The 26215-nt window shown below is 47.4% G+C and overlaps 1 protein-coding gene across 1 annotated transcript; it reads left to right on the top strand.

The window, feature by feature from the left end:
- CD80 (CD80 molecule) lies at nt 1-26070 on the top strand. Its single transcript, XM_051780281.1, has 7 exons — nt 1-153; nt 297-376; nt 13066-13398; nt 15002-15283; nt 17269-17394; nt 20211-20334; nt 22128-26070. Exons 2-6 carry the CDS (start codon nt 310-312, stop codon nt 20315-20317), a joined length of 915 nt encoding a protein of 304 aa, XP_051636241.1. The 5' UTR covers nt 1-153; nt 297-309; the 3' UTR covers nt 20318-20334; nt 22128-26070.
- Nucleotides 26071-26215: the final 145 nt, after the last annotated feature.

Here is a 26215-nt window from a genome sequence, read left to right as displayed (position 1 = left end):
AGGATGGGCACCCGCCCGTCGCACAGACTTCCCCCTGCACCCCGGCGGGGAGAGAGCCTTTCGGCAGCCCGTGGCAGCAGCCAGGCACCCATGGCCCGGCGCTGATCCCCTTCCCTGCCCCGGGGGGTGGCCGCTCACCCGAGGAACTGAGAGGTACCCTGGGGCACCGGCGAGGGAAGCGGGGCCGGCTGGGCTGGCGCTCGTGGTTTTTCGGGGAGGCAGCAGGCAGGAAAGGAGAGGGATGCAGTGGTGGGTGCTGTGGTTCCTAACCGTGTCCCACTCTCCCCGTGTCCCAGGAGCTCCAGGAGGATGGTGTGCCTGGCGTTGAGGATGTGGCTGGGGCTCGGGCTCTTGGCGCTGCTCTGCCTTGGTTTGGGTAAGCAGGAGCGGCCGGTGCGGGGGCACGGGAGGGGATCGGGTCCCAGCAGGCAGCAGCACCCGTGTGCCAGTCAGCCCCCAGGACACTGCGTCCGGTGTCTTCTGCCAGGGCTGAGCCTGGGCCAGGGTTTGGGTGACCGGCGCTACTCACCGCGGCAGTGAGTGCTGAGTATCCCTGAGCTCTCAGCTCCCCAGGCTGGTTGCACCAGCCTGACAGCTCCCACAGGGGCAAGTTGGTCTCCAATCCCAGCCAGGGTGAGAGAAACGAGGGTGTTTTTGGGGCAGCTGATGTCTGTGGGGAACACACGGCGCGGCCACTTGGGCTTCGGTTTCCGTGGTGGGGTGGTTTCTGCAGTTTTTTGGATGGTTAACAGTGGGTGTGTGGTGGGAAAGATAAGGAAAGGCAGCAGGTCAGAGCTCTCTGAACCTCTCGGTCAGCTCAGCGCAGTGCAGAGCGAGTTCTTTCTCCAACAACACAAATTCCCGTTGAAGTCCTGCCTGGGCTGTCCCCCCATCCTTTTTCGAGGACCTGCCGCAAAGCTGACTGGAGCCCACAGATCCCTCCTGACCTCAAGAGGCTTGGGATGAGTCTTCTCAGCTGTGTGAAATGTTAACCTTGAAACCACACAAAAACTGACTTCTGAGCTGGGGTTCATTGTGGATGCAAAACAGATTGTGCTTATTGGCAATTTTAGTGTTTCACTGCAGCTAACGATACTCTAGAGCAAACCTGGGCAGAACTGAGGCTTTGACTAAAAATCAAGTGAGGCAAAATTAGGAGTTTTTCATGCTGATATTGTGAAACTGGGAGATACTTGGTGCCCGGTTTCATTTTAAGTTTCAATCTCTCTTAAAACAGAGAATTTAACAGGGAGTGAATCGCAGAGCTCACTTGAAAAGAAAGCAACCACCTCAAGTGCTGCTCTGAGATCTTGGCTCTCCTGTCTTCCCCTCACTCTTTCCCCTACCTCTGTCCTTGCAAAGCATGTGTCGAGCACAGACTATTCTGCCCATATTGCAATGATCTATCATGAGCAGAACTGCTTCTCTCCCTGTATTTTAAGAGCTTGTAGTAAGTTATTAATGTAATTACAAGCACGTGGTAATTCGCCTGTCACGTATCTTCTCTAAAAAGGATGCCTGTTCCTTGGCCAAAGATGGGCAATGCTTGAATATACAGTCTGATGCCTGCAAATATCCACTACTAGAAACAGGAGTTCGATAACAGAATAATAGATAATAGGTGCTCCTCTAGTGGTACTTTTTTTAAATATGGTTTACTAAGTGCTTTTTTTTAATATGGCTTACTAAGTGAATGATGGTTTATCCTGCTTTCCATCTCTCCCTCTTTGTATTCATCCTCTGCTTGTAACTTTCAAATCCCCTGACCAATTTCACCCAAATTTGACAGGAAGGCAGAGGTGGCAGAAATGCAGAGGTCCTTGGCTGCTACTTGGAAGCCACTGGCTAGCCATGAGCAGCACCCAAATAGCCAAAGCCTGGGCTAACCCTCCCCATGCCCAGATGATAGAAAGGGCAGGAGGCAGCTGCAAGGGAGCTGTAAGGAGCATCGTGGCACCAAGAGCTTGGGAGCAGGCTGAGAGACATGGGGAGATGTGCCTGGGCTGGGAAACACAAGGCACAAAGCCATAGGCCAGCAGGATTTGGTCATCCTGTTGATGAGAAAACTAACTTCTCCAAATCTGATTGATTACAAAATTCTGGGGTTAAATTCTGCAGGAGACGGAGAGGAAAACCAAGCTATTCTAAAAACATTATCTCAGGTTTTGGAGCACAATTGTTAGATGCATCTCATACAAGGAGGCTGTGGAAGTCCTGGTGCTGCAGGGGCAGATGCTTGTCAGACTGATAAGAACAGGACAGCTGATGCACCTCCTTTCTCTCTCTGTACGCACACATACACACCCTGAAACTTTTCTCTCTGAAAATCAGTGTTCCTACGTTAGCGACACTTGAAAATACTTGGTGCAGTACCCACAAATGAATGGGTTTTAAAGGTTTTACTGCTGCTTGTAGGTGATGCCTTCTCTAGGTCAACCATGGGGAGTTCTGACTTGGTTGTGGCAAAATAGTGAAGCCCTGGGCGCCTGCCATCGTCCTGCCAGTGACTTCCCACACGATGTTAAGCGAGTCACCAAGGCCAACATTTACAGAACTGCCACCATGTGGGACTGCTCGTGACCACATCAAGGCACGGTCAGGGCTGGTTCCCAAAGCCTGTGTCCTTGGTTTGGCCCAGCTGCCCTGATGCTGGCACAGCTCCGTGATGTAACACTCAGAAAGGTCAGGGAGCACGCTGGGATGGAAACAACTGCTCTCTGTAAACCCCGTGTGAGCAGAGTAGTAATACAGGGAATGCCAGGCTGAATTTTCACATCATAGGAGTAGAAGGCATTAATGGGGGGCTTTATTAAAAAGGATGATTTGAAGTTTGTATTTCATAGATGAATTTCATGTATGTCTGAGCTATGCAGACCCATTTGTTTCCCCTTGAATTGAATTTTGCTTCTCTCGCATTCACCTGAGATGCCCCACTGAAATGCCAGTGTAATTTAAAGCTGCTTCTGAGATGCCATCTGCTGCTGGAGACACAGATGTCTTGCTGTCTCAGCACAGTGGAAAAGTGGCAGAACAGCCTTGATTGCAGCACAGACTTTTTGATTTATGATCTGAATGCACTGCTGGTATCCCCACGGGCTTGTTTTTCTCCTGCCATTGCACCTTCACACCTACCTACAAATTGTAGGATGTTCTCAGTCACAGCTGTTAGATAGGACAACGTGGCTGGAAGTCACTCAGTATGACCTTTCCCTGCCCTGTGTGCAGACATGGTGTAGGCACTGACTGCAGGGACCCAGCAAGCCCGGCTTTGTGTCCATGGAGTATTTTTAAGCTTCCCTGGAGCTTTTTCTTCCAGCTGGGGACCACTTAACTGTTGGTTTCTTCCCAGTGGTGAAATTTTTTGAGAAGTTTTGAGGAAAATTCCCTACAGCTTTGGAGAGTTGGGAAGTGGGGGGGGAATATCCACTTCCCTCTGCATTGCGAGCAAGCACTAGCTCACAAGTAACTCACTCTGGGAATCCCCTCCTACATGTAACTGCCAATAAAGAGCTTGGAGTGGAGCTGGGTTTCAGAAAGGGACAAATAGGGTTGAGAAAGATTCCCTGTTTCATGGCCACCCCCAAAAATTGAAGTGTCTAACAGTGAGCTTTAGGTGCTTGGTGTCTAATTTCCATTCCAGCTCCAGTAGCTGTTGTGCTGGGGCAGATTTCATGGTGGAGGTGGCAGAAATTTTTCTTTATATACCAAGTTTGCCCACTTGATCACATGGTGCAAATTGAGTTTCTACCTTATTCCTCTTAGTGCCTTCAGCTGTTATTTAAATTTCTTTTTTCGGATGAGTTTCTGTCTCGCCCTGTTCCAGACATGCAGAAAAAAAGTCTTTACTTCAAAAACAAGGGCAGTGAAACTAAGGAACTCCTCTTCCTGTCTGTCAGTCTATCCAGAGTGAAACCTGCTGTAAGAGCTTACCTGGAGAAACAGAAACCCAGCTAAAGGCTCCTGCTTTTGCTTATAGACTCTGTTTTACTTCTTCTGTTGTGTGTTTTTTAAATGAAAGAATTCTTTAGGGAAAAAAAAAAGAACAGAAAATTAGACAAGCCACATTCTTACACAGTCAAAATGCAGTTACATGCCTAAATACCAAGCTTGTAAAGCTACAGGTCAAACGTTCCTTTCTCCCACATCGTTTCCTCTTTCCCGTTAGATCGGAATGAACCCCAATAGCTCCAGTGACCTCGTGTCACACTGAGGGCAACCACTTTTTTGCATTTCTTGGATCACTGAGACATTTGTATCCTTTTTGCAGTGTTAATGTTGGACATTCCTGCATTTAAACATGCAAAGTTTGGGGTGAAAGTTTTCACTAACCGTGGCAGGTTACCAGCAGGAGTTGCCACCCTGTGCGCCCTCACACCTTTCCCGCTCATCGCTGCCTCAGCTCTGAGTTTCAAATGCAGTTTAATGGGTGTAACTAATCTGACATAAATTAAGGATGTCGCTGATGGAATTATCCCCCTGCCTTGCTTGTGGTGAGTTAGTTTTCTGTTGGGGCCAGCCCTCTGTCTTTGGTGCCAGTTTGGTTTTACACCGGTGCTGTGTAACCCGGAGGGGAGTGGATACAGACAGGATGCACAGCTGAGGGGACAAAGAAGGTCATTGCCATCAAAAGGCACAGTCCTGCTCCTCTCTGGCTACATTGATCCTCCTCTCCTTTGTACTAGTTCTAGCACGTGTCTGATCCTTGGGTGATCTACTTTCTACTTCACCTTCCAGCTCAGCAGAAAGTCTCTTTTTCCCCCTTTTTTTATACCAGTGTGGTGTATTGAACCAGGCTCTGGAGAGCCCTGCAAGATTGAGCACGTGGGATTGGAACGGGAGGGGGAGACATATCTCCTGTACTTGTGTTGGGAAGACAAGAGATCAGTACCAGTTTGTTGTCTGGCTGCATCCCAAGGTTGTGCCAGGCTGGGGGAGAATTTCCACATTCAGAGAAATTCTCATAGGATTTCTTCCCACTTCCCACTCGTAGAATCATACTGTGGTTTGGGTTGGAAGGGACCTTAAAACTCATCTTGTTCCAACCCCCCTGCCATGGGCATGGACACCTTCTGCTGGACCAGGTTGCTCAGAGTCCTATCTCGCCAGGCCTTGAATACTTCAAGGGATGAGGTATCCACAGCTTCTCTGGGCAACCTATTCCAGTGCCTCACCACCCTTATAGTAAAGAATTTCATCCTAATATCTGTCCTTACCTTCCCTCCAGCTTGTCCTATCACTACCTGCCCCTCTCCAGCCTTCTTGCAGGCCCCCTTTAGGTACTGGAAGGCTTCTCTAAGGTCTTCCCAGAGCCTTCTCTCCTCCAGGCTGAAGGCTTCTCCTTCCTTTTAAACATGTGCTTCCTTGTATAAATACCATGCACATGTAGATGTGGTATTTTTTATAAGTTGTCAAAGCAGGTGTGCTGGATGCAGCAAAGTCTGTTCACTTGGCAAAAGGAGGTCAGTTTTGTTGTTAAATAGGTTGACTTTATGTTTAATTGTAGCTGTTCTGCCTCCTTGGAGGGACATCACCGTTGGGAGTCTCGGGAGTTCATTCGAGAATACATAAATCTCTCCCAACACGGAAATACCACGGGCTTTGCTTCTGCTTTTTCACTGTTATGCTTTTAAAATATCATTGGTCCCAGGGGACTCCCTGACTGAAAAGAAAGTGCTGACTGATGGCTAATGGTGGCACCTACACCTACACCTATCCCGAGGTGTTCACCTTTTGGTGAGCCCAGATTGCTACCCTGTCATATAAAATGTTGGTAGAAAAGAGCATTGAAGCGAATCTCTCTGCACAGCACTGCTGTTACCATAGCAGGTACCCTTGTGCAATTTTAAATGCCCAACAGGCAAGGATTTCATCCCTGTTCTGGGGGAAGTGCCAAGAGAACCCCTTCCATGCACCGCGATGCTCCCCGGACGGTGCCTCCAGCAGCACATGCCCAGGTCTCTCATTTCACTCTTACAGACACCTCTGGACTGCTCTTGGTCATCCTCCAGTTAATTCCTGTTCCCTGTCCTCCAGTTAATTCCCATTCCCTGTGCTGTGCTCTTATCTAGGGCTGTGTAATCTCTCCTCCAGGCAGTCCTCCAGCTTCGGGGTTACTGTCAAGGCTGTCGTCTGCAGAGCATCCTGTGAGTCAGTGCCTGAGCAGAGACCGGTTTTTCTAACAGGATAATGGCTGGCAGGCCTGCAGCATCATCAGCTGCACTGCTGAATGTCACTATGGCTGTGGGCAAATACTTTAGCTACAACAACAACAAAATAAAATAAAAAAAGTATAATTTTTCTAATTCAGAGTGGGCTTATGTGAGAGGTATCATTTGATTTTCTTGGTTACTGAGCAATTTCACCTTCTATTAGTTTCAAGAGGGGGCTGGCTACTTGGGGAGCATGCAAGACAATGAGATGTAGCAAGCACTGAAGAAAACTATGGCCTCAAGCAGTGGGGAGGACCTCAAGAAACTGCTACGAGGACAGCAGCATGCATGGCAGTGATACTGGAGGAATTAGGAAAATTATCTGAGAACATCTTCAGCTGGGAGATAAATATAGAGGAAGTACAAAGTGATCCAGTCAGCAAGAGACAGACTCTGCAGGGGAAAAAATTAACAAATTTATTTTTGTCTTTGAGTGTGACAAACCTCCCCCAAAGGCCCGTCTTACACAACTGCCTCATCTAGTTTCTGCCCCCAAACGGGGAAATCATAATGTAAGAGTGCTGAGCCAGTTGCAGGAATTTGATCTCTAAAGGAACTAAAATATGCAAATCTTCTGAGGACATCCAGATTTAGTGTCTCTTCCTGGCCTTTCTAATTCTAGCAGTGTCACATTCCACGTGCTGGGAATGGAGAAAGGGGGAAGGTTAAAAGTCCTTCTGTCCCTGCGGTGTCCCTTCTGATATGCAGCGTGGGAGATAAGCAAGCCCTCCGTCCCCTCCTCCCTGAGCAGCACCAATGTGGAGTGCTCTGCGGCAAAGGGGAAGATCTTCAGACGCGATAAAGTCCCCATCCCGTCCCCAAGTAGTTCTGTGTCTCACATCCAGCTCTTTGCTTGGATCTGATCTCCTGGCTAGTGCCAGAATTAGAAAACTGCCGAGTGACTTGCGATCTTACTCATGTTTATAAACAAAGCAGGCTGGACATACCCGGGCAGCGGGCTTGTCCCAGCAGTGACTCAGAAAGAAGTAGATCTTTATCTCAACCAGATACCGAAACTTGAGCCGGAGCAAGAGGGAGAGGGAGGGGTGCCGGCTGGCTGGAGCTGCCCCAGCGCTGCAGCGAGCCCCTTTACCGAAGTATTTCAGATTCCCTTTGGTTTTCTCAGATGCGAGTTGCAGACTGTGAAACGTTTCTTTTTTCTTGGTGATCGATGGAGTTTCCTTCCCTTTCAAGTCAGCTTTTTGACCAAGCCATGACTTAGTGACAGCTCTTCCTTTTGTTTCCCGCCTGGCTGGGCTGCCTTGCTGGCTTTCATGGCAAAAAGGCAGTCAGGGTGGAGTGAAATCAGCTTTCTGGTGAGCCAGGGGTTAAGGCTGGAGAAAGCAGAGAGTTGGTCTGCAACCTGCAAAGGAAACTGCAGTCAGATAGAGGGCTTCAGCGGGAGCACAGCATGCCCAAGAAATTGGGCCCGTACTGGATGCTGGCATGTGTTGAGAGCACCCTGTGCACCACTCTGAAATGGGTGTTACCTACGGTACATCACTGCTTATCAGTTATGCTCAGGGAGACAAGTAATGTTGATAGTTTCAGTACTTGCTGGAAAAAAGTGTGACCAGTGTGCACCCCAAAAGACAGGCTGACCTTCTGTCTATAGACAAGGGAAGATGTCCTCTGGTTTTCACAGCAGCTTCATGGCTTTAAGGATTTCTTCACTAAACATGTGCAAACAGCATTAAAACAAAGAGCGAAGGCTGCTGAGGACACCAAAACACCAGGGGGATATTATAATAATTGCCAAATCAACAGTATAGAGCTGGGCAAGGCAAGGTTGCTGTTTTGTTCAGGAGGAATGTGGCAAGGTGAAGATGGGAAGTGCAAGAGGAAGGGGCCACTCCTCCTTTCTCTGCCTGCCAGGACCTCCCTTTGCATGCCTGAACTTGCTAGAGTGGAGTCTGTGTGGAAGGAGCACAGAGGTTATCTGGGCAGCTGTGATCACTGTATTCACAAGAGTCCATCACAGCACTGACTTAAATACAAAGCATTTCTTCACGTATTGCAGTGTAGCACAGGACTCCACGGAAAAGCTTTGAGAGAATCTCATTCCTCATTGGTACAATCACTTGGGATAAAAAAGGAGAGACCAAGGGGGAGTGTCTAGTCTTTTAAAGGCTCAGCTTTTAAAAATGTCTTAATTTTTCCACAGATTATCTGTCTTGCTTGGAAATCCCTGTAAAATACTGCATTGCCCTCAAGGGATAAATCATGCAAGTTTGGGGCGAATGTGCAGTTCACAGAAAATGAGGTGCCTGATCTGCACAATTACCTGAGGACTGCTAAGTGTGGTTCTTGTGTGGTCCCAGGGGATGGCCACCAGAAGAAAAGTGAAGCTCCACAAGATGGATTTTACTCAGCCAGCCCAGCCCCAGTTACCAGAAGTGCCCTTACCTCACCACCACATGCTGTGCACCTCCTCCCAGAGCTTCCCCAAGTCCCTGTTTCAGCCCACACACAGATGGAGTGGGAGGAAGGTGTCAGTGCCCAGGCAGAGTGGGAGTGCATGGTCTTAGGCAAAGTCAGTGATGCCATTAATTTATGAGTAGAGATAGCAGCTGCTGTTGCAAAGACAAATAGGGAACTTGAAGGGAAAAAAAAAAAAAGAAAGCAAGGCTGTTTTTACCCTCTTGGTTTTGGAGCTCCGCTGACAATTTGCCTTAGAATTTTTTGCAGGACTGATTGCCAAAAAGATGTCCAGATCCACTGTCTTACCTGCTGGCAAGGGACTCCAGGCCCACTTTTCCTTTCATGTGTGCTGCTTTGTGCATTGTGTGCAAAGCGAGGCAACACAAGGTGAGAGCAAATAAAGGCGAAGCAGCTGAGAAGGGCAGAGAAATGGGGAACGCAGGGGAAAGAGAATGGCTTTGGAGCTTCTGTTCACCAGGACCTATCTGAAGGTTTCCAACAGTTTGGCCTGCTTCTCTAGAGCTTTGCTAGGTCTTTAGCTGCCCTTTACTGTCGAATGTCTCTGCAGGACTTCTGTCCCAGAGGCGACCCTCTCTCCTGTACTGTGCGGCTGCATGTGCCACAGACATCCCAAGCTCTCTGTGGCTGGGGAAATTCTGAGTCAAGGCTTGGGGCAAAGAATGAAGGAAACAGGGACACGGGAGACTGTAGAGCTCTCCTGCTTTCTGACTCTCGGAGCAAACAAGAACCCATGATTTTCCTCTTCACTCACCTCTCTGTTCTGATGAGCCCTGCTGTGTGGGGCATCTGCAGCACAGGCGCAGTTTGAATGAAACATGTTTTTCTGCACAGGGAACAGAAAGTCATCCCTTTCATCAGCTCAGTGTTGGCACACGCCACGGGCTTGCAGGGACAGAGAGATGTGTGTTCACAGCAAGGGAGTGGGTGGGCTTCAGAGGGGTGGGAAGAGCAGGGATCTTTTTTTTTCCTAGAAAATTCATTAAAAACTATTTCCACAGTGAATACCTTCCCCACAGACTGGTTACAGAGAGCCTTCAGCACAGAAATGGGGGAGAACTGAATTTTCATTTTTGCTTTGCAGTTCACCTTTAAAACGAAAGGGGACTTTTGTGAGGCTGAATGACTCTCCATAGACTTTGGTTCCTTCAGGCTTGCAACATTCAGGTTGCAGTTTCAAGGGCTGCAGAGCCTTTTAAGGGTAGACGTGACATCAGCAGGAGTTTCCAGCCCCTGCACATGTACTGCTGAAAAGGTTTTTGTTCTCCTTTTGGTTGCAAAGGAGACTCTTAGGGGCAAGGTACGAAGAACCCCATGCAACCCATGATGCGATGTCACCCTGACATTTACTGTACGCCCACTCTTCCCCTACTGCCACAAAAGAAAATAGAAAATGGTCTTTATCAGGCTCCACAATCCCAAAGTTTGACTGGCTGTTTGACTGGCTGCTCTTTTGAGTCTCTCCAACAGTAATAGGAGCTGAGCTGATGTGGTCGAGGGAAGAAGCACACACACAAATGCACACAGACAAAGAGGAGAAGGAACTTCAAGAGTCACAGCCTGAAGCGGGTTGCTTTTAAGGTGAACAGGAGGAAATGCTTTTTCACACACCATGTAATCAAACTGTGCAATTCCTCACCACAAGATGTTTTGAAAGCCAAAAATATATATACATTCCTGAAGGGGCAAGAACTCTTCCTGAAGGAGTAGCAGTTGAACTGCTGATGTCAAGAAATCCCTAAATTTCAGGCTGCCAGAGGTTGGCAAGACATGGCATTTCTTATCCCAGGTGGTGTGGAAGAACTAGTTTTTCTACCTTTTTGCTGCCAATTTGTGGCTGACAGAGGTCAGAGTGGGCTTGGTTGCTCAGAATCTGCAACACATTATAAGGGGAAGTGCAGGTAGTGTGTGCGTGTGGGGAAATTGAATCTTTCCTTTTGGAAGATCAACGGAGTGGCTGAGTGGAGGGAAACCAGTCAAATAAGAAGTTGCTAATTTAATTGCATTCTATTTTATTTAATTAAATATTAATTAATATTAAAACATGCCATAGTGTTTCCAGGACCTCCACAGCATTTTTTCAGTGTGTTTCCCACAGATTTAATGTAAGCTGTGTGAAGCGGGACAGGGGTAGGTGTGCTGCGGGGGAGAGGCTTATTTCATAGAATCTTAGAGACTATGAAGTGTGAGCCAGCACCAGCCAGACTTTGCTGGGAGGGTGGCAGTTCTTAGGCTCAGCTTTGTCAAGCTTTCAGTTCATGCATCAGGCAGAGACTTTGCACGTGGGCTCTCACCTCCGCCAGTGGTGATGCTGCACTGTCCCCATCAGTGACACTCCGCCTGTCAGGACTTTCCTGCTTCCTCTCTCCGGCATGTTTACTGAGATGTGTTCTGCAGGGAAGGAAGAAGGAATCTGAATCTTTTCTGTCCTGAAGCCAGCTATTTCCTTGTTTTCCTGCTCTCATCAGTGGATGAGAGCCGGAATGGATTGATATCCCACCACTGGAGATGAGCGCTAAGGTAGCGAGGCTGAGGCAAGCAGGGAAAATGTAGAGTGACCCAACCTTCTGGACTAACACAGCAGGGTACACATCATCCCCAGGGTTGCACTAACTCAGGTGAAAGCTCAGCCATCTGCCTTGTTGCAGCACAGGACTGTGCATTAATGCTGGGTCACCTTTCAGCAGCAGCAGGAGCTCTTTGGTAGGCTGCTCCCTCCTAGGTCCTGGCCCCTGTGAGCACTTACCCACTGGAAAGAGGAGGGAATGGGAAAGCAAGGCTGCTCATGGGAGTGGAGTGCATGATAGTCACAGTGCTCAGTAGGGGGATTACTGCTAATGTGGTCAAAGTGCACAGAATGTTCTGAGTTGGAAGGGACCCACAAGTGTCTGACGCGAATGGCCCATACAGGGATCAAATCCACAACCTTGGTGTCATTAGCACCATGCTCTAACCAACTGAGCTAATCTCAGGGTCAGTTGTACCTTTTTTCACCCTTGCAAGGGTCTCAGCTTGTTGTTTTAGGCACATGCCTGTAGTCTAGGTGTGGCAGTGGCACGGTCACTGTGCAGGACTTGGGGAACGTCTGTGCTGGTCTCCGAGTCATCCCAAGGGAGGCCCATGGGCCTTCAAAAATATAAACTTGTTTTAGCTAGACTAGGTGAAATTGTTTGTTTGCTGATACTAGAAGGCTGATGACAGCGTGGCTGTAACCTTTGTTTATCATCGTGGGGTTGCTTCTAGTTTCTGGGATCTTGAAAATTTGGGCTTTTCGTTTCTTACAAAAAAAAAAAAAACCCCAAACCAAAAAACTTCCAATAAAACCCTAATCTCCCAAAGGTAATAGTCTATTGTGGCCCTGTTGGGCATGCAGGGAATCCACCAGAGAGTGACAGAGATTTTCTGGACACTGAGCTCTGCAAAGGGAGAGCAGAGGAGACAGAAGTTTGTGCATGTGCTTTTCTATCCCTTTACAGGAATAATGGCAATTCTTGACAGTGAGGTGTGGTTTTTTTAAGGGGGCCAGCAAAATTCCTGTTCAGGCAGGTAACACTCCTCCTGCCTTTGCCTTCAGCAGTCCATGCAGCAATTCTTGTGTGCCCACCAGCTCAGGATCCTAAGCAGGTGTGCTGGTTTAAAGGTAAACCGGCAGGGGAAATGAACCCAACTCAAAAGAGAGATTATAAGTCAGAATAACAATTTAATAAAATAATACAATAAGTACGATTATACAGATGAACAATTGGTTTTAACCCACAAAACCCAAATGTATAACCCAGCACTCTGGAGCATGAACAGAATGGTGTTCTTTGGGCCCCCTGAGTCCAAAGTAAAGCGAGAGGGAAAAACCTGTTGGTGAGAGTGCTGGTGTAGTCTGGTCGAGAGTGGTGGTTGCAGTCTGGTTGAGAGTGGTGGTCTGAAGTCTTCCTCTGGATCCCACGAGTGGTTAAAAAAGTCCCAAGACTCCAAGATTATATATATCCTCCAGTTCAGGCAGGAGTGCCCAGTACCTCCCTCAGGGCAGGGTGTGAGGACAGGAGCACCCTCCTATCTCACAGGCCTCTTAACACCCAGTTTATAGCCTGAGGAGTCAGGCTGCTCTGGGCAGATGGTATAAATGGTCTATTGATACCAGTTTCTGGGAAATGGCATGGAAGGCTATAGAATACACAGTTTTGGGTTACACCCATACAGTGATGAACTGGTCCCAGCTGTTCTAACTAGGACAGCAGGACTGGAGCATGATGGAAAAGGCAATGCCGAGGGAGGCCTTCCCGCAGTGCAGAGCTGAAGCTGTAAATCGAGCTGCAAACTCAGTGGGTGCAGACAGAGCCAAAAGAGGTGAGCTCTGGGCAGCAGGTCCTGCTGTGAGGCCACACCACTGTCTCACTGACTTTTGTTTGCCCCTCACCTGCAGGCCAAGCACTGGAGAAGAGAGTAGTCAGAAGCAAACTGGGGGAAAAGGTCAGCCTGCCTTGCTGCCGTGAGATCCCGCGCTCAGAAAGCCTGCAGAATTACCGGGCCTACTGGCAGAAGAAGTTTCCGGAGGTGACGGTGGTGGTGCTGGCCTACTCCGACGGGAAGATGATCGAGGCTGACAAGCGGTACAGGAACCGCACAGAGATGGACCCCTGGGACCTCATCCTGTGGATCTCCCCCATGGAAATCCTGGACAATGGCACTTACCAGTGTGTGGTTCAGCACAACTCCGTTGTTGTGTGTGACGAGAGCCTCACCCTCTTTGTTACAGGTAGGTGGGTTGTCTCCTGACACCCCCCGGTGCCAGCTGTTGGGGGTAAAGGACACTCCTCCAAGCTTTATCGTAGTGGAGCAGACAGGCTTCCATCAGGCAGCCTAAAAGAGTGATGGAAGATGTGTTAAGTATTTCCATTCTAGCAGCCTCCCTACTTACTTTCCAAAGCTAACCCAGGTACAGAGAGTTTGGCTTTAACACCACCAGCCCAACCTCCTCCCCTTGATGCCTCCTTGTTGTGAAAGGACCCCTCCCAGGACCCCTCCCCAGGTACCACTGCTGGTGAGTCCCCTAGGCAGCCCCTGATGCCTTTTGGGCAAAGTCAGACCAAGCCCTTGGTGCATGGCAAGCATCCAAGCTGAAAGAGGAAGGGGGTGGCCACAGCAGCATTCCAGGCTTGCATCCAAACCCCTGGGAAGCCCAGGCTCTCCGGGGGCTGGCCAGTTCACTGGCTGCACCACAGCTCCACAGCCTAAGGTTGAACTCAGTTGGAGATCTGAGTATTTTTACCTTGAATAAACCAAGTTCCTTTGCTCAAAATGAACCTGAACCACAAAAAGTTCCACTGACATTATTTTCCATTTCCACCCCTGTTTTTGTGGTGGTTGGTCTCAGCTGAAGATAGAGATATTGGTGGCATATATAAATATATACATACCTTTGAACACCTTTAACAGCAGAGAGTTGCAGGAATCTCCCAGACAAGTCAGTGAAGGAGCATTCCCCATCTGGAAGGGAGATCAACAAAACTAAAAAACAAACCAGCTCCTGAGGTTTGGCCACTGCCTGCTTGTCTGAGGGCATGGTGGGCATACGTGCAAGGAGACAAAATTAGTGTTCTTTCTGGGAACTGATATGAAAAAAGGGAAGTGCACTGCCAGCACCTTCTCTAACCATGAGGGCTGAGGACTTAACTGCATGAAAAATATGAAACTACGGATCTCTTTTCCTGGCCACAAATACTGCAGTTTCTTTCCTTCCAGAAATTCCCTTGCTGTCTTAGCAGGCCAGCTGTAACAATTGTGGTAGACTTCTGCTCCTTTTGGTAAAGTGGGATCGGTTATTCTGGGGACCAGGAAAGGGAAATTTTCCCTCATCCCTGCTGGAAGCAGGCTGGGATGTCTGAAGGGACTTTCTAGACTGGATGGCAGTGTCATATTGCTCAACAGACAGCGGGCTTGGAGGGAAATCTGTGTCTCTCCTTGCTCGCCACTGGTCAGCCACGCAGTGTTGAGCAAGTTTCTTTCACTAGTTAAAAGTTACTTGGTATCCCAGAGCTTTGTGGGCAGCAGAAGCCACGGAGGACACACCAAGGACCAGAATCTGCCCTGTGCAGATCCCAGCAGTCACGTGGTCACACGATGAGTCAGGCGGGGAGCAAACACACACTGAAACCGTAGCTGCTCCGAAAAGGATCATTGTGCAGTGAGTTGAGCAACCTGCTGCAGCTCTCTGACTGGCAATATGGCACAAGAGGCCAATTAAATTATGGCAGGGGGAGAATGCCCTGTGGGGGAGCCTTTGCTCCGACTGTGGGTGATGGGGACTGCAACTCTTGCTGTGATCTGACGGAATGGCAACCGAGTCTCTTTTGCTTCAGCTGACTTCAGCCAGCCCAGCGTAACAGCAGAGGTGTCCGCTAGCTCCTGCGAATCAGCCGAGATGGTGATAGCGTGCTCTTCTCACGGAGGTTTCCCCAAACCCAGAATCTCCGGAGCCCTCAACAACGTGTCTGTGGAGTGGAATGCCAGCTGGGTGTCCGAGTCCAGCCTCAGCCCGTACAACGTCACCGGCACGCTGGTGCTCAACGTGACCAGCGACGTCAACGTCACTTGCTCCGTTGAATACGACGGCTTGGCCAAGTCCACCAGTTTGCTTCTGGGTATGTGCTATTAATGTTTTTTGTGTTACAAAACCGTTCTGTGTAACTGTTCACGCAAGGACGGCACAACGACCCCACCTGTGAGCTGTGCGCCAAAATGTTTTAAAGGCTGTAAGGCAGCAGGGGTGGGAAGGGAGAGTTGCAACAGTGACTGACAAGCGGTGATGGCTTTGTCTTCCTGCTGCTCTTCTGTCACAGCTGGGCTGAGAAGGCAATTGGATCCTGTTGTGATATCAGGCTCAGTTGCTCCCACGGGTCGGGGTTGCCACCATCCAGTGCCTCTCTGCACCAGCACAGTTCTGCTGCCACTTGCATGACACAGACCTGGTATTTGAATGGTATTTGTGCTTTAAAAGCCACGGGATGCACTTAAAAAGAATTTCCTCGTTTAACAAGCATGTTTGTCCCTGCTTCAGTGAAAGAAACTGTTCAGCTGGGGTCTAGACAAAATTCTGCTTTTAAATGTAATATAGGGTTAACTCATACGAAAAGAATTCCATCACTGAGCCTGGCTTAGAAGTGATAGCATAATAGATAACTCTGTGCTTTGAAAAGCTCGAGGCACAAGTGGAAACAGCATGAGGGAAGGCAGCATACTACGGTCCAGATGTTTTGCAGTAGAAGGGGATTTGCCAGAAAATTCTTAAAGCCAAAAGGATTTTTTTTTTAACGTTGCTACCGAAAAAAGTGTTCTGAAATGTCTGTGGGTCTGATGTTTTTACTGTAGAGATAAGGGCACCTTCAGGGGAAGATAGAGAAGTGCTATTTTTCCTAGGGAATTGTACCTTATTCATCAAGGCAGCTTATTCATCTACCTTACTAAAATCAAAGGGGCTTGTGGGGAGAGGTGCCATTCAGCTTCAGAACGAATGCCAGGAACCAGTGCTTTATGAATATTGGTTATTGCTGCATGTAGTGCATAATGTCTCTAGAGATGCTAATGGAAGAAGGTTATGAATATCATGCTACATAGAAAAGGAGAGCAACAAAAAAAAAAGCAATAATAGTAATACACTGTTGTCACACAGATTCTCAGAGGAGGGTGCAATCAACAGCGACACAGTCACAGCAGTCACAAACCCCCTGCTTTTTGATTTTTAAGATATAGAACCACTCCCATTAGGGGATGATGTAATTGGTCCTTTAGACAAGTCTTTCATGAACAGACTTCCAGGCAGAATACAGCCTCTGGTAAACACAGGAGGCAAACCCTACAGTGGGGGGGGAAAGATTGTACAGCAGATCAGGCCAGTGTCTTAGACGTGGAATGATGCTCAACTCTGCCAGATGCAGATGATGAAAAACTGAAGATCTGTTCACACAGCTCTGGGGACCTACAGACATGCAGCAAGTCTGTCCCTCCTGTTGAATTAGGGTTGTCCTGTAGTGTACAGGAATGGCCTGGTATCTGCTCTTATATCCCAGCAGTGGAATGTCATCTCCTGTGGTGAAAAAGCCAAAGGCTCTGGGTCCACTGAAGCTGAACTCTGCCACAACACTGTTTTCCTGCCACACAGAAAAAACAAGTCTGTTCTAGCCCGTTTAATGCATCATTCTCCTTCACCTCTGAATCCAAAGGGAAGAGAATTAGGCATAAATCTGATGAAAACAGTATGGAAAACTGCAGGGTAGCTTTGAAAATGGAAATTTTCTAGCTGCAGACTGAGACTCTTCCACCAAGCCCAGATACTTCCTTTGAAACAGCTTATGTGTTTTCAAATATTGCCTGTCTCAGTTCTGTTCTGGACAAAACCCCAGCATTTCACACTCTGTGGATATGTTAAAAATTTCAGCACAGAGCAAATGTGGCAAAGTGGAAGAAATTAAGGCACCAGCTTTTCTCATTTGTTTATTGAACAGGTCCATTTTCAGGCTGAATACCTGAGTTAGAACTTAGCCAGAGCCACCAAAATTCACGTACCTGCTCTTACGTGAAAATGACAATAAGTCGTTGTGTCCTTTATTTTCTATTTCTCCTGCCTCAGAAAAAACAAATGACTGTGTTGTTCCTCCTGTGCCTCCACCTTATAATGTCATTACTGCTTCAAGCATTGTTGTTATCACCTTCATTTTGGCAATCATCCTGGCAGCAAGATACCTCCCAAGGCGTGGTAAGTGTACCTCCTTTTTCAAGAAACTGTCTCTTACTGCTTATGTTTCTATTAAGATACACATTTATAGAAACTATACTGCCACATTAGGTATTTCTCTACCTTCTTCTCATTTCCTTTTTTTTTTTTTATTTCAGCATCCACTGTCACAAAATCTAAGTCTAGCTCATGACTTTGCTACATTTTGTGTCCAGGCAGCACACTGAACTAGGGTTCAGGTTTGGGAATGAAAGGGTGATGGGGAGTTTTGCCAGCAGATCAGAATGTTTCCAAAACCAGGGGTATACAGAAATGAAGATATTCACAGAGGTTCGTTTTTGTCTATTAAGATGTGACCTAAGATGTCTTAAGATGCCAAGAATTTTGGTGATCGTGATAGATACGGCTGAGCACTGAGAGTTTCAAAATTGGATCTCTCTCCACACCCTACTTAGACAATCCCTCAGATAGTCTCTGAGCCAAAGTAACAAAAATACATAGTGTTAGGGCCACAGAAAACACTTCAGCATAGCAGTGCCCCACTTTTAGGAGAACACCAATCAGGAGAACTGGATTTGTATTTTTTGTGTGGCCCAAAATGGCACAGGTGAGGTGCCTGGTCCCACCCTATGAAGTCTTCAGTAACTCCAGACGTGTCTCCAGGAGCTTTCCAAGGGGATCTCAAACACCTCAGGGGTAGCTGGCAGCTAAGTAGATTTTTTTTCCACCCTCAAAAAATCTCATCTGTTAGCTGTTGCTCCTAATCATGTCTAAGCTGACCTCACCAGAAAGCCCCTGAAGATGTGGGTAGACATCTAATGGATTTATAAAGGCAGGAGATGTCTTATCCACACCCTGTTAGCAGCTTTGCAGAGCATCACGGAGAATGACAGCAGGCCTTGCAACATGTTATAAATACCACCACACCGAGTTCTGTCAGGGCACTGGGGAAGCCGTGTGTGGGGACAAGAATCCCACACTGAGAGGGCTCTGTGCTCAGGCCACTTAAACAGGGAGCCCCCAGTTCTGAGCACCCCAGCCCATCATGGTCACCACGGTACCCCCCTTTGGAAAAGGCTGTTTGCTGGACAGCAAGGACTCAGTTTTCTTACAGACACTTGTAAGTTTGTCATGCTTGGGTGTTCTGATACCTCTACTCAGACAAGTTCACTCCCAAGTCAGAGGTGTGGAGGTTACATTACTATTTTTCTTTTCCCCTCCTCGTCGACCACATCCCTTCAAAAACCAGCGTGACCATTGAGTCAGGCTGGGCTGATTTCCTTTTAGTGCTTTATCACAAGGAAAGGAAGCTTCTGGAAGGCAGTGACTCTTGGTTACACCTGTGCACCTCCTCATTTTCCACTCCTGTGCCCCTGTGACACCAGTGCTGGCTGTCCCCTGCTGTTCCCTGGGGCTGTGTCAACGGGAAAGCAATGAGCAGGCTGAAACCTAGAAAATCACATTTGATCACAGCCTGTGCTGTTAGCTGCATGTATAATGCACTTCTAATTATAGGAGAAAATGAACTGGAATTGGAAGATTTGGCTCTAAACAAATATTGGCTGGAAATTAAAAGGTTCCTCACCATTAAATTAGCACGATTCCGGAGCATTCTGAGATAGTCTTTTATATAGGGACCAAATTGCTTTTAAAGCAGATGTAAAAAGCATACCCATGTGGTAGGATGCAATCACCTGCAACAGCATGGCACAGGGCTGCACAAACTGGAATTTCCCTTTCAGTCTCATTTGCATAATATGCACAGGGAGTGGATTTGCCAAGTCAGGTGGTGCTATTCAGTACAGCCACTTTCCAGCCCAAGTGCACACTGTAAGTAACTGAAGCCAGAGTTTCCATCCAACTTCCCAGCTTGTATAGTTGTCCCATTTCAGTATTGCTGGGCGTTGCCACCTGTCTGGGAAGGGAAATACCTGTCCTAAGAGTGTATCCTGCTGGTGCTGCTGCAGGTCACCTTTCAAGGGTTCTTACGGGAGCTCAGAGTAAGTCTGAGAGTACCTCTGTTGCTCTTGGCCCATGGAAAGCTGAGTCAGGAGTTGCCTTGATGCTAAGAGTGGTTTCTGAGCTCAAAAGGCCATGCTTCAAAGAGCTGAAGTGTGGGAGGGAAGAATAGAAAGACAGAGAGAAACGGAAGTAAGAGTTCTCAGATGCGTGATTGTTGTGGTGACCAAAACGTGCAGATGCTTTGTTGAGGTTCACAGCCTGTCTTTACAGTAATTAAGGAATGCAAACACAGAGCACCAAGATTAGAGGTCACTTAAAGAATGGCTTATGATTCACGTTGCATGATTTGTGCAAGTACAGTTTGCTGTGGTAGTAGAGATTCAACCTGAACAGTTAAAACAAAAGTCATTCATGAGATGCTGAGATACGTAGTGGACTTGTTTATTCTGAGGTCCTTTTAAAGCACTGAAAGAGTTTGTTGGTTTTAACTCCGGCATTCTTTCATTTGATAGGAAAACTGCATTTAGTGATGTGTAACTTTTATTTCCCTTCTAACTTATCTTAGCATGTAGCAACCTGTCTTTATGCCAGGCTGAGGTTCCATGCCTCTGCTAATGAGAACTGTTTTATCCATATGACACTATATTGATAATATTTATATATAACAGAGCTTTCTATCAGATCAGCCTGTGGCTATGGGCCAAGCATATTAGGATGTACTGCAGGGGTGAGTCCTGCCAAATTAAAATAGAAGCAACTAGACCTAAGGGATCTCTTTAATTTCTTCTCTCCTTTCTTCCCACTCTCAGTTACACTTTGTTGAAGAAGACATTTGGAGTCATCACTTTTATGTCTTCTCTGATTCCAAATTTCAGTTTGTCCTCACTGTTGTAAGCCCCAGGATCCGGTGGAAGAGGGTATGAAGGAAGGTACAAAGCCACCTGCGAGCCTCAAAGTGACATCTGAAACATCATCTGTATGACCAGATTGCATTTGCAGGTAGTTTTCTTTACCACTCTTCTCTTGGCAAAATAGCTTCTCAAATACCACTGGATTCTCATGCCATGTTAGCTCACAACACCACATGTGCCTTTTAATATGAGCGTGGGCTGTCTTTTAGGGTAAGTAACAGCAGTAGGGCCTTATTCCCAACCTGGACACGTTGTGTTTTCCTGTCAAGTAACCAGAGGAATGATGCTCACATTCCTTGTGGGGCATTGCTTTGTTCGGGTTATTTCAAATTTCTAGTGAAAAACATTAGAGGACTGAATTTGTTGGGCTGCTAAGCTGCTTTTTCCATAGAATGGGCCCTGTGTGGATGGTGTGTAAGTTTCTTTGGCATTCATTTCATTAATGAACATAAAATTTCTGGGACTAAATAGGGATGAAGAGAGACAGAGAGATGAAAGAAAAAGAACATTTGACAACTTCGACTATCAGTGTCTGCTCTGAACCTGTGCAAGGAAGCTGATTAATATCTGAGAGGTGGGCTTGCAGCACAGTCCTCCAGCTATCAGGATCTGCAGGGACATCCCCTGCTGCTGCCCTGCTCGTTTTATGGACTTCCCAGCTAAGAACTGGGCAGTCTTTTAGTCCCTGTCCTTTTGGACTCATTTGTAAGTAGCTCATCACTACTACAGGTCCCACATGTGGCTTCGCCCCCTAGAAGTTACTTCTGGCTGATTCCCTGTGAGCCTGATCTGATACATAAACATGGGAAACATCACTGGTAATAGAAATGAAGGGTTGACTAAATGGTGGTGAGGGAGGGGTGAACAAGAGAACAACTCCAGCTTTCCCAGTAATACCAGCTATGCCAGTCCACTTCTGAGATATCTCCATTCCCTTCAGCAGCTGGAGGAATGGAAAAGCTTCCTCCCTAAGACTTGCCTAGGAAACACTCATATTTTAAAAGGAGTTGCCTTCCACAACGAGGTGTTGCAAAAGATGGGCTGGGGAAGGCTCTGGCTTGCCGAAGTTTTATGATTACAAAGCATTATATTGGCTTTGGCTTGAAAGAAAGATTAGCAGGTAACTGTTCTTATTCGCATCATTATCCCGGGGATGGCATTTCCTGCTCTCACCGCAGCCCACGGAATTGCCAGGGTAATGCCTCAGAGCAGCAGCTGTGGAGTCCTGCCAGTCACCAATTTGTCACGCTGTGTGCTGTGGTGATCTAAAAGCTTAATAGTTCTGAGGTGGAAAGGAGGGGAAACTCTCATTCAGGCCACTCGTCTCATTTCCAAACCTGAACAGCCACTCATGTTTTCCTCCGGGGAAGGCCCTGCCCGGGACAGATACTAGAGCCTTGGTTAGCCTGAATTTTGGGGAGTTTTGTGATGGCAGTGGCAGGAGTTTACCTACTGAACAAACCCATTCTTCCACATTCCTCTATTTTGTTACAAAAGTTTGCCAGGCTTTTCCGTAGGTGGTGTTTCCCAGCTCCAGTGCCTGGGACAGGGATGGAAGCCGTGCTTCCTTGGTGGCTCGGAACTGCAGGGTGTACTGAGCCACGTCCCGCTGCTGTTTAAATTGGGGAGCGCATTCATCAGCCATCCTCGCTCCGCAGAGGGGTAGCATCCCTGCACACTCCAAAGGTTTTATAGGAACCGTCGCTCACGGTCCTGCCGCTCCGAGCAGCTCCGATTTTATGGAATAGGAGCCCTCTTGTGGAGGGCTGTCGCAGGTGTATACCCTTTTGTCGGCTCTGCAACATTTCCGCTCGACGTTTAAGATTAAGAAGGGGTGGGGAAAAAAAAAATCAGTAAATCCTTTTTCTTTGAATCCCTCAGGTTTCTTACCCCGTGCATTCCGCACCGCAGACTCCGCCGTTCGTTGTACAGCAGTGCTTGTGGCATTGACCCTTTGGCTCTCTGCAAGGGGACTGAAAACACGACTGACAACATAATCTCATGTGAATGAAGTCAAACAGAAGCTTTGGGGTGCTCTCGTTACAACGGGGTCACTGGAACCCCGGCCTGGGAGGACCCTCTGTGCTCCTGCAACGGGGGCAGAAGAAGAACGTCGTCAGCATCGACACACCAGTTCAAGGCTTTGGGAACCTCTGGCTTTGACGCTGCTTCTGTGGGAACCAGGGGCCTGCCTACCCCTTTAGCAACGCAGAGCTGCCCCTTGGGACCCCCCAGACCCCGACACACAAGCTCAAGTCAGGTTGTGCCTCCATGTTGTGACTGGGAGAAGCTAAAACTTCTTTTATATTCAGCCTCACACGAGTTCTTCATGCTGGAGGACTTTGGATTTGAACCTGACCATGTCACTTTCCCCCTAAAGAGGCAGTAATGCTCACGTTTTTCATGAAAAAAACTTCACCTTGGAAGTGAGTCTCTCTGCCTCATGCTTATTTGCAGTGCTATGAGACTTTTTAGGGAACGATACACACTGACAGCACAGCTAACAGCCAACTAATATTGCTTACCCACAGCAGTGGCACAAGTTCTGGCAGCCTTTCTCTCCTGACAGGATGACCTTGCCAACCCAGCCAACACAGCCCCTCCATTAAATTGCTGTGTGAGGGCACACGTGTGCATACAAATGTACGAGCTTTTATGTGCATTCCTTCCTACCCACACCTGTAAAGCCCCACTGAAATTTGTGTTAAAGTCAGTGGTTATCTCACATATCTACTGTAATGAAATGTAACTCAGGGCCTCGCTTCATAAACATAGGTCTGCTTGTGTTGGTACCTCTGCCTAGGGACACTTGTTAGGGGAGGCTCTGCAGATTCTTGAGAGTCTCTCACAGTAACCTAAGGACTTACTTTGCACTGAATGTTGCTGCTTTCTGCCAGTGTTCTCTCTACCCAGCCAGGACTTGAAGGATTTTCCCTACAGAATGCTAATACTGGATAGGACTCATCTGATCTGGCTGACATTCTTGCCTACCGTGTAGGAAAAATTGATTTCTCATTTTAAGGGGAAAAGAGGAAAAAGCCCCAACAAGCTTCCTAAGCAACTCTGCATCCTAACCTAACTGAACCCTGCCCTGAGTTTTACAGGTATGTTTTTCCCTTCTGCTCTGCAAGCTGTACCCATTCCCTTAGTGCTCTATGCATGTTATCAGGGCAGACCAAAGCCTGAAGCACCTCCGTGGGATGTATTGTTGCCTGAGCTGTTTATCTTCCTAGGACACAGCAAAGACATATTCCATCCATTTCACTTTTTTTTCTAGAGGGTACATAGTGTGAGAGAAACTGCTGGAGAAAATAGGAAGATTAAAGTGGTTTATGGAATATTGAGTTATGAGATCAAGTCACTAGTAAAAAATAAGGCACTGCTCCCCTTCTACTCCTGCAGAGTTGTTTTGTCCCATCTTTTTTTTTTTTTTTTTACTGCTTTCCCATTGTACAAAGTGTAATGGGAACTCCAGAACATTCTTACAGAGGAGTTTTTGACAGAGAAAAGGAGATAAGCTGGGTTATAAGGAAACAATACTCTGCACTTGTGTGTTCTGGTTGCAAACAGAACATAAGTGACAGAAATCAGAGTGTTTCCACGAGGCAGCCTGACCCTACTGCAGGACTTGGTGTATGGGCAATGGTGTCTCACACTTTTCAGGTTTCCTCTTCTTTCAGCCTATTCTTGTTCCTTCCAGCACAAACTACCAGCTTCTTGCAGGCTGACCACCTCTTCTGGCATTCACTTCCACCTCTGCTCATTTCCAGCACCAGCCTTCCCTCGAATCACAGTGCAATTCCACCCTGCCAGCCACACCACAGCTCTGACAGGTTGTACCAGCACGTTTTCCCTCTGACTATCCCATTCTCCACTTCTGCTCCTGACTGATGATTGTGCAGCCTCCTGGAGAAAGGTTTGTCTTTTGCACTGTGCCAAACCTTTCTACATCACCACAGACTCCAGTGACACTTTTGGTAACTCCTAAAGGAAACCAAGTTTCACTGACAAACATGTCCACCACCAGGTTATTTTTACAGTCTTGATGGGCAGGTTGTTTGGTTTGTTTTTCCTTAAGCACTAATACCCTGAGTCCTGTTTTCTATTGCCTTATGCTGTATTCAGTGAATTGCACACAAATGGTTTCTGTGAGACCTTCTCAGCTTAATATCTGGGTCATTGTAGCAGGTGAGCTGCTCTGTTTATCATGGGTTTTTTGTACATAACATTTTTTTTAACTAATTAAAAAATTAATTGTAAACTCAGTTTCCTTTCCTCAGTAACAACAGATGTCTATCCACGTGCTGAGAAGTGGTAGAGCCTTTCAGTTCTTCACGTGAGCCTCTGCCACTGTTTCACAGCTGCTAAAAACACACTGTGTAGCATCAGGGCAGGCGATGCAGGGGTTGACAAAGCTGTACCAGGTACAGCTGGCACCAAGCCACAGCTCTGTTTGGTGTGCTGGCAGCAGTGACAAAATGGCACTCAGGTCCCTAGCTCATGACCTCACGTCTGTCAGTGTGCCAGGGATTAACTGAGCTACAGGCTGTCCTTCTCCCTCCAGGCAGGAGGTTCTCTGCAAAAGTAAAATGCAGGGGTAAGAGGTTCTCGCCGTACCCCTGTTACTTGTGTCACCTACTCTGAAAGTGGAGGGACCATAACTTCAGTGCTGTGCTTTTCCTGGGGGTGGAGGGAGTGGGGCTGTGGAGAATCCCTTACATGTGTATTTAAAAAATAAGCTCTGAACCAGCTCCTCACTCCCCATTCAGACAGTGACTTCGAGGGTAAGAAATGAAGAAGTGCAAGGAACTAAATTCAGTGGGAAACTGAGAAACAAATGGCTGCTAATCCTGAGTGCAGCTGGAAGTCTCTGCCTCCCCATGCTAAAGTGCAGCATAAGGACATATAGCAGCCCTCCCTTCCTCCCTTGGAGAAAATCCACACAACTGCTACACCTTGGCTCTGCCTGCCCTCCCACAGGAGAATGTCCCTGCATCAATGGTCAGGCACAGGAAAATTAGTATTCTTTAGACATCACATCAAATACCACCAAATAGGAACAGAGACAGCAATGACACAGCTAATGTCACCAGAGCTGCTGCACAGAGAAGACTGAGGGATATTGGGTGGGGATGTAACAGCAAAAAAAAAGAAAAAAAAAAGAGAAAAGAGAAAAAGATAAGACATCACTCTGTAAGCACAATGGCAAAAAGGTGATTCAGAAAGGCCTGCTATTTCCTTTTTTGAGGGGGCAAAGGACAACAACACTACTGTCACCAGTGCATGCAGAGGCTAAAACAGGAAGAGGGAGAGACATATCCACACCTCTGCTTATTCAGATCCTTCACTTACACATAGAAAAGACCAGAGCTTGTTGATGACAACCCTGAAACAGAGGTATTTCTTCAATGGAAAAATGAACAACACTGGGATGTTTAAAAAATTAAATGCTCATTTCAGAAGTCAGAAAACACAACACCTTCTTGAAAGCAAACAGTGCCAAAAATCTGGTTTGGGTGGGTGGAATAAGCTCTCTGGGATTGACTGTTCATATTTCAATCAACACTAATTATCTGTAAAAGCATTCAACCAGAACAGACTTGACTACTCTTTTTCTGTGGGAAGTAGACCCAAACCCCCTGCCTGGATGTAATTCCCTTCAGTAGCAGAAAATTCTCCAACAAAAAAAGGGAATCAGAATCCTGGCATTCTGCTTTGAGGGAACAGTGATGGCCCTCCTGAGTAGAGACCATTTTACATTAACTACAGTCCTACCCACAGATAACAACTAACAGCTGATCTCTGGATCAAAATAACAGACAGACCTGGCACTCTCCTGGCTATTGCCTTTATTACTGGATAGAGGGAACATCCGATACTGCCACCAGACTGTATTGCTCACTGATGGGATCTCAGCTAGAGCTCTTCCCACGGGATATCACTCAAGGATGCTTCTCTATACTTCTCTG

Source organism: Manacus candei, unplaced genomic scaffold (assembly GCF_025592945.1).
Source record: "Manacus candei isolate 608988 ecotype Guabito, Panama unplaced genomic scaffold, ASM2559294v1 h1tg000014l, whole genome shotgun sequence".
In the NCBI taxonomy this organism is placed as follows: Eukaryota; Metazoa; Chordata; class Aves; order Passeriformes; family Pipridae; genus Manacus; species Manacus candei.
The sequence above is the reverse complement of the archived record's forward strand: the minus strand, read 5'-3'. Positions and strand labels throughout refer to the sequence as shown.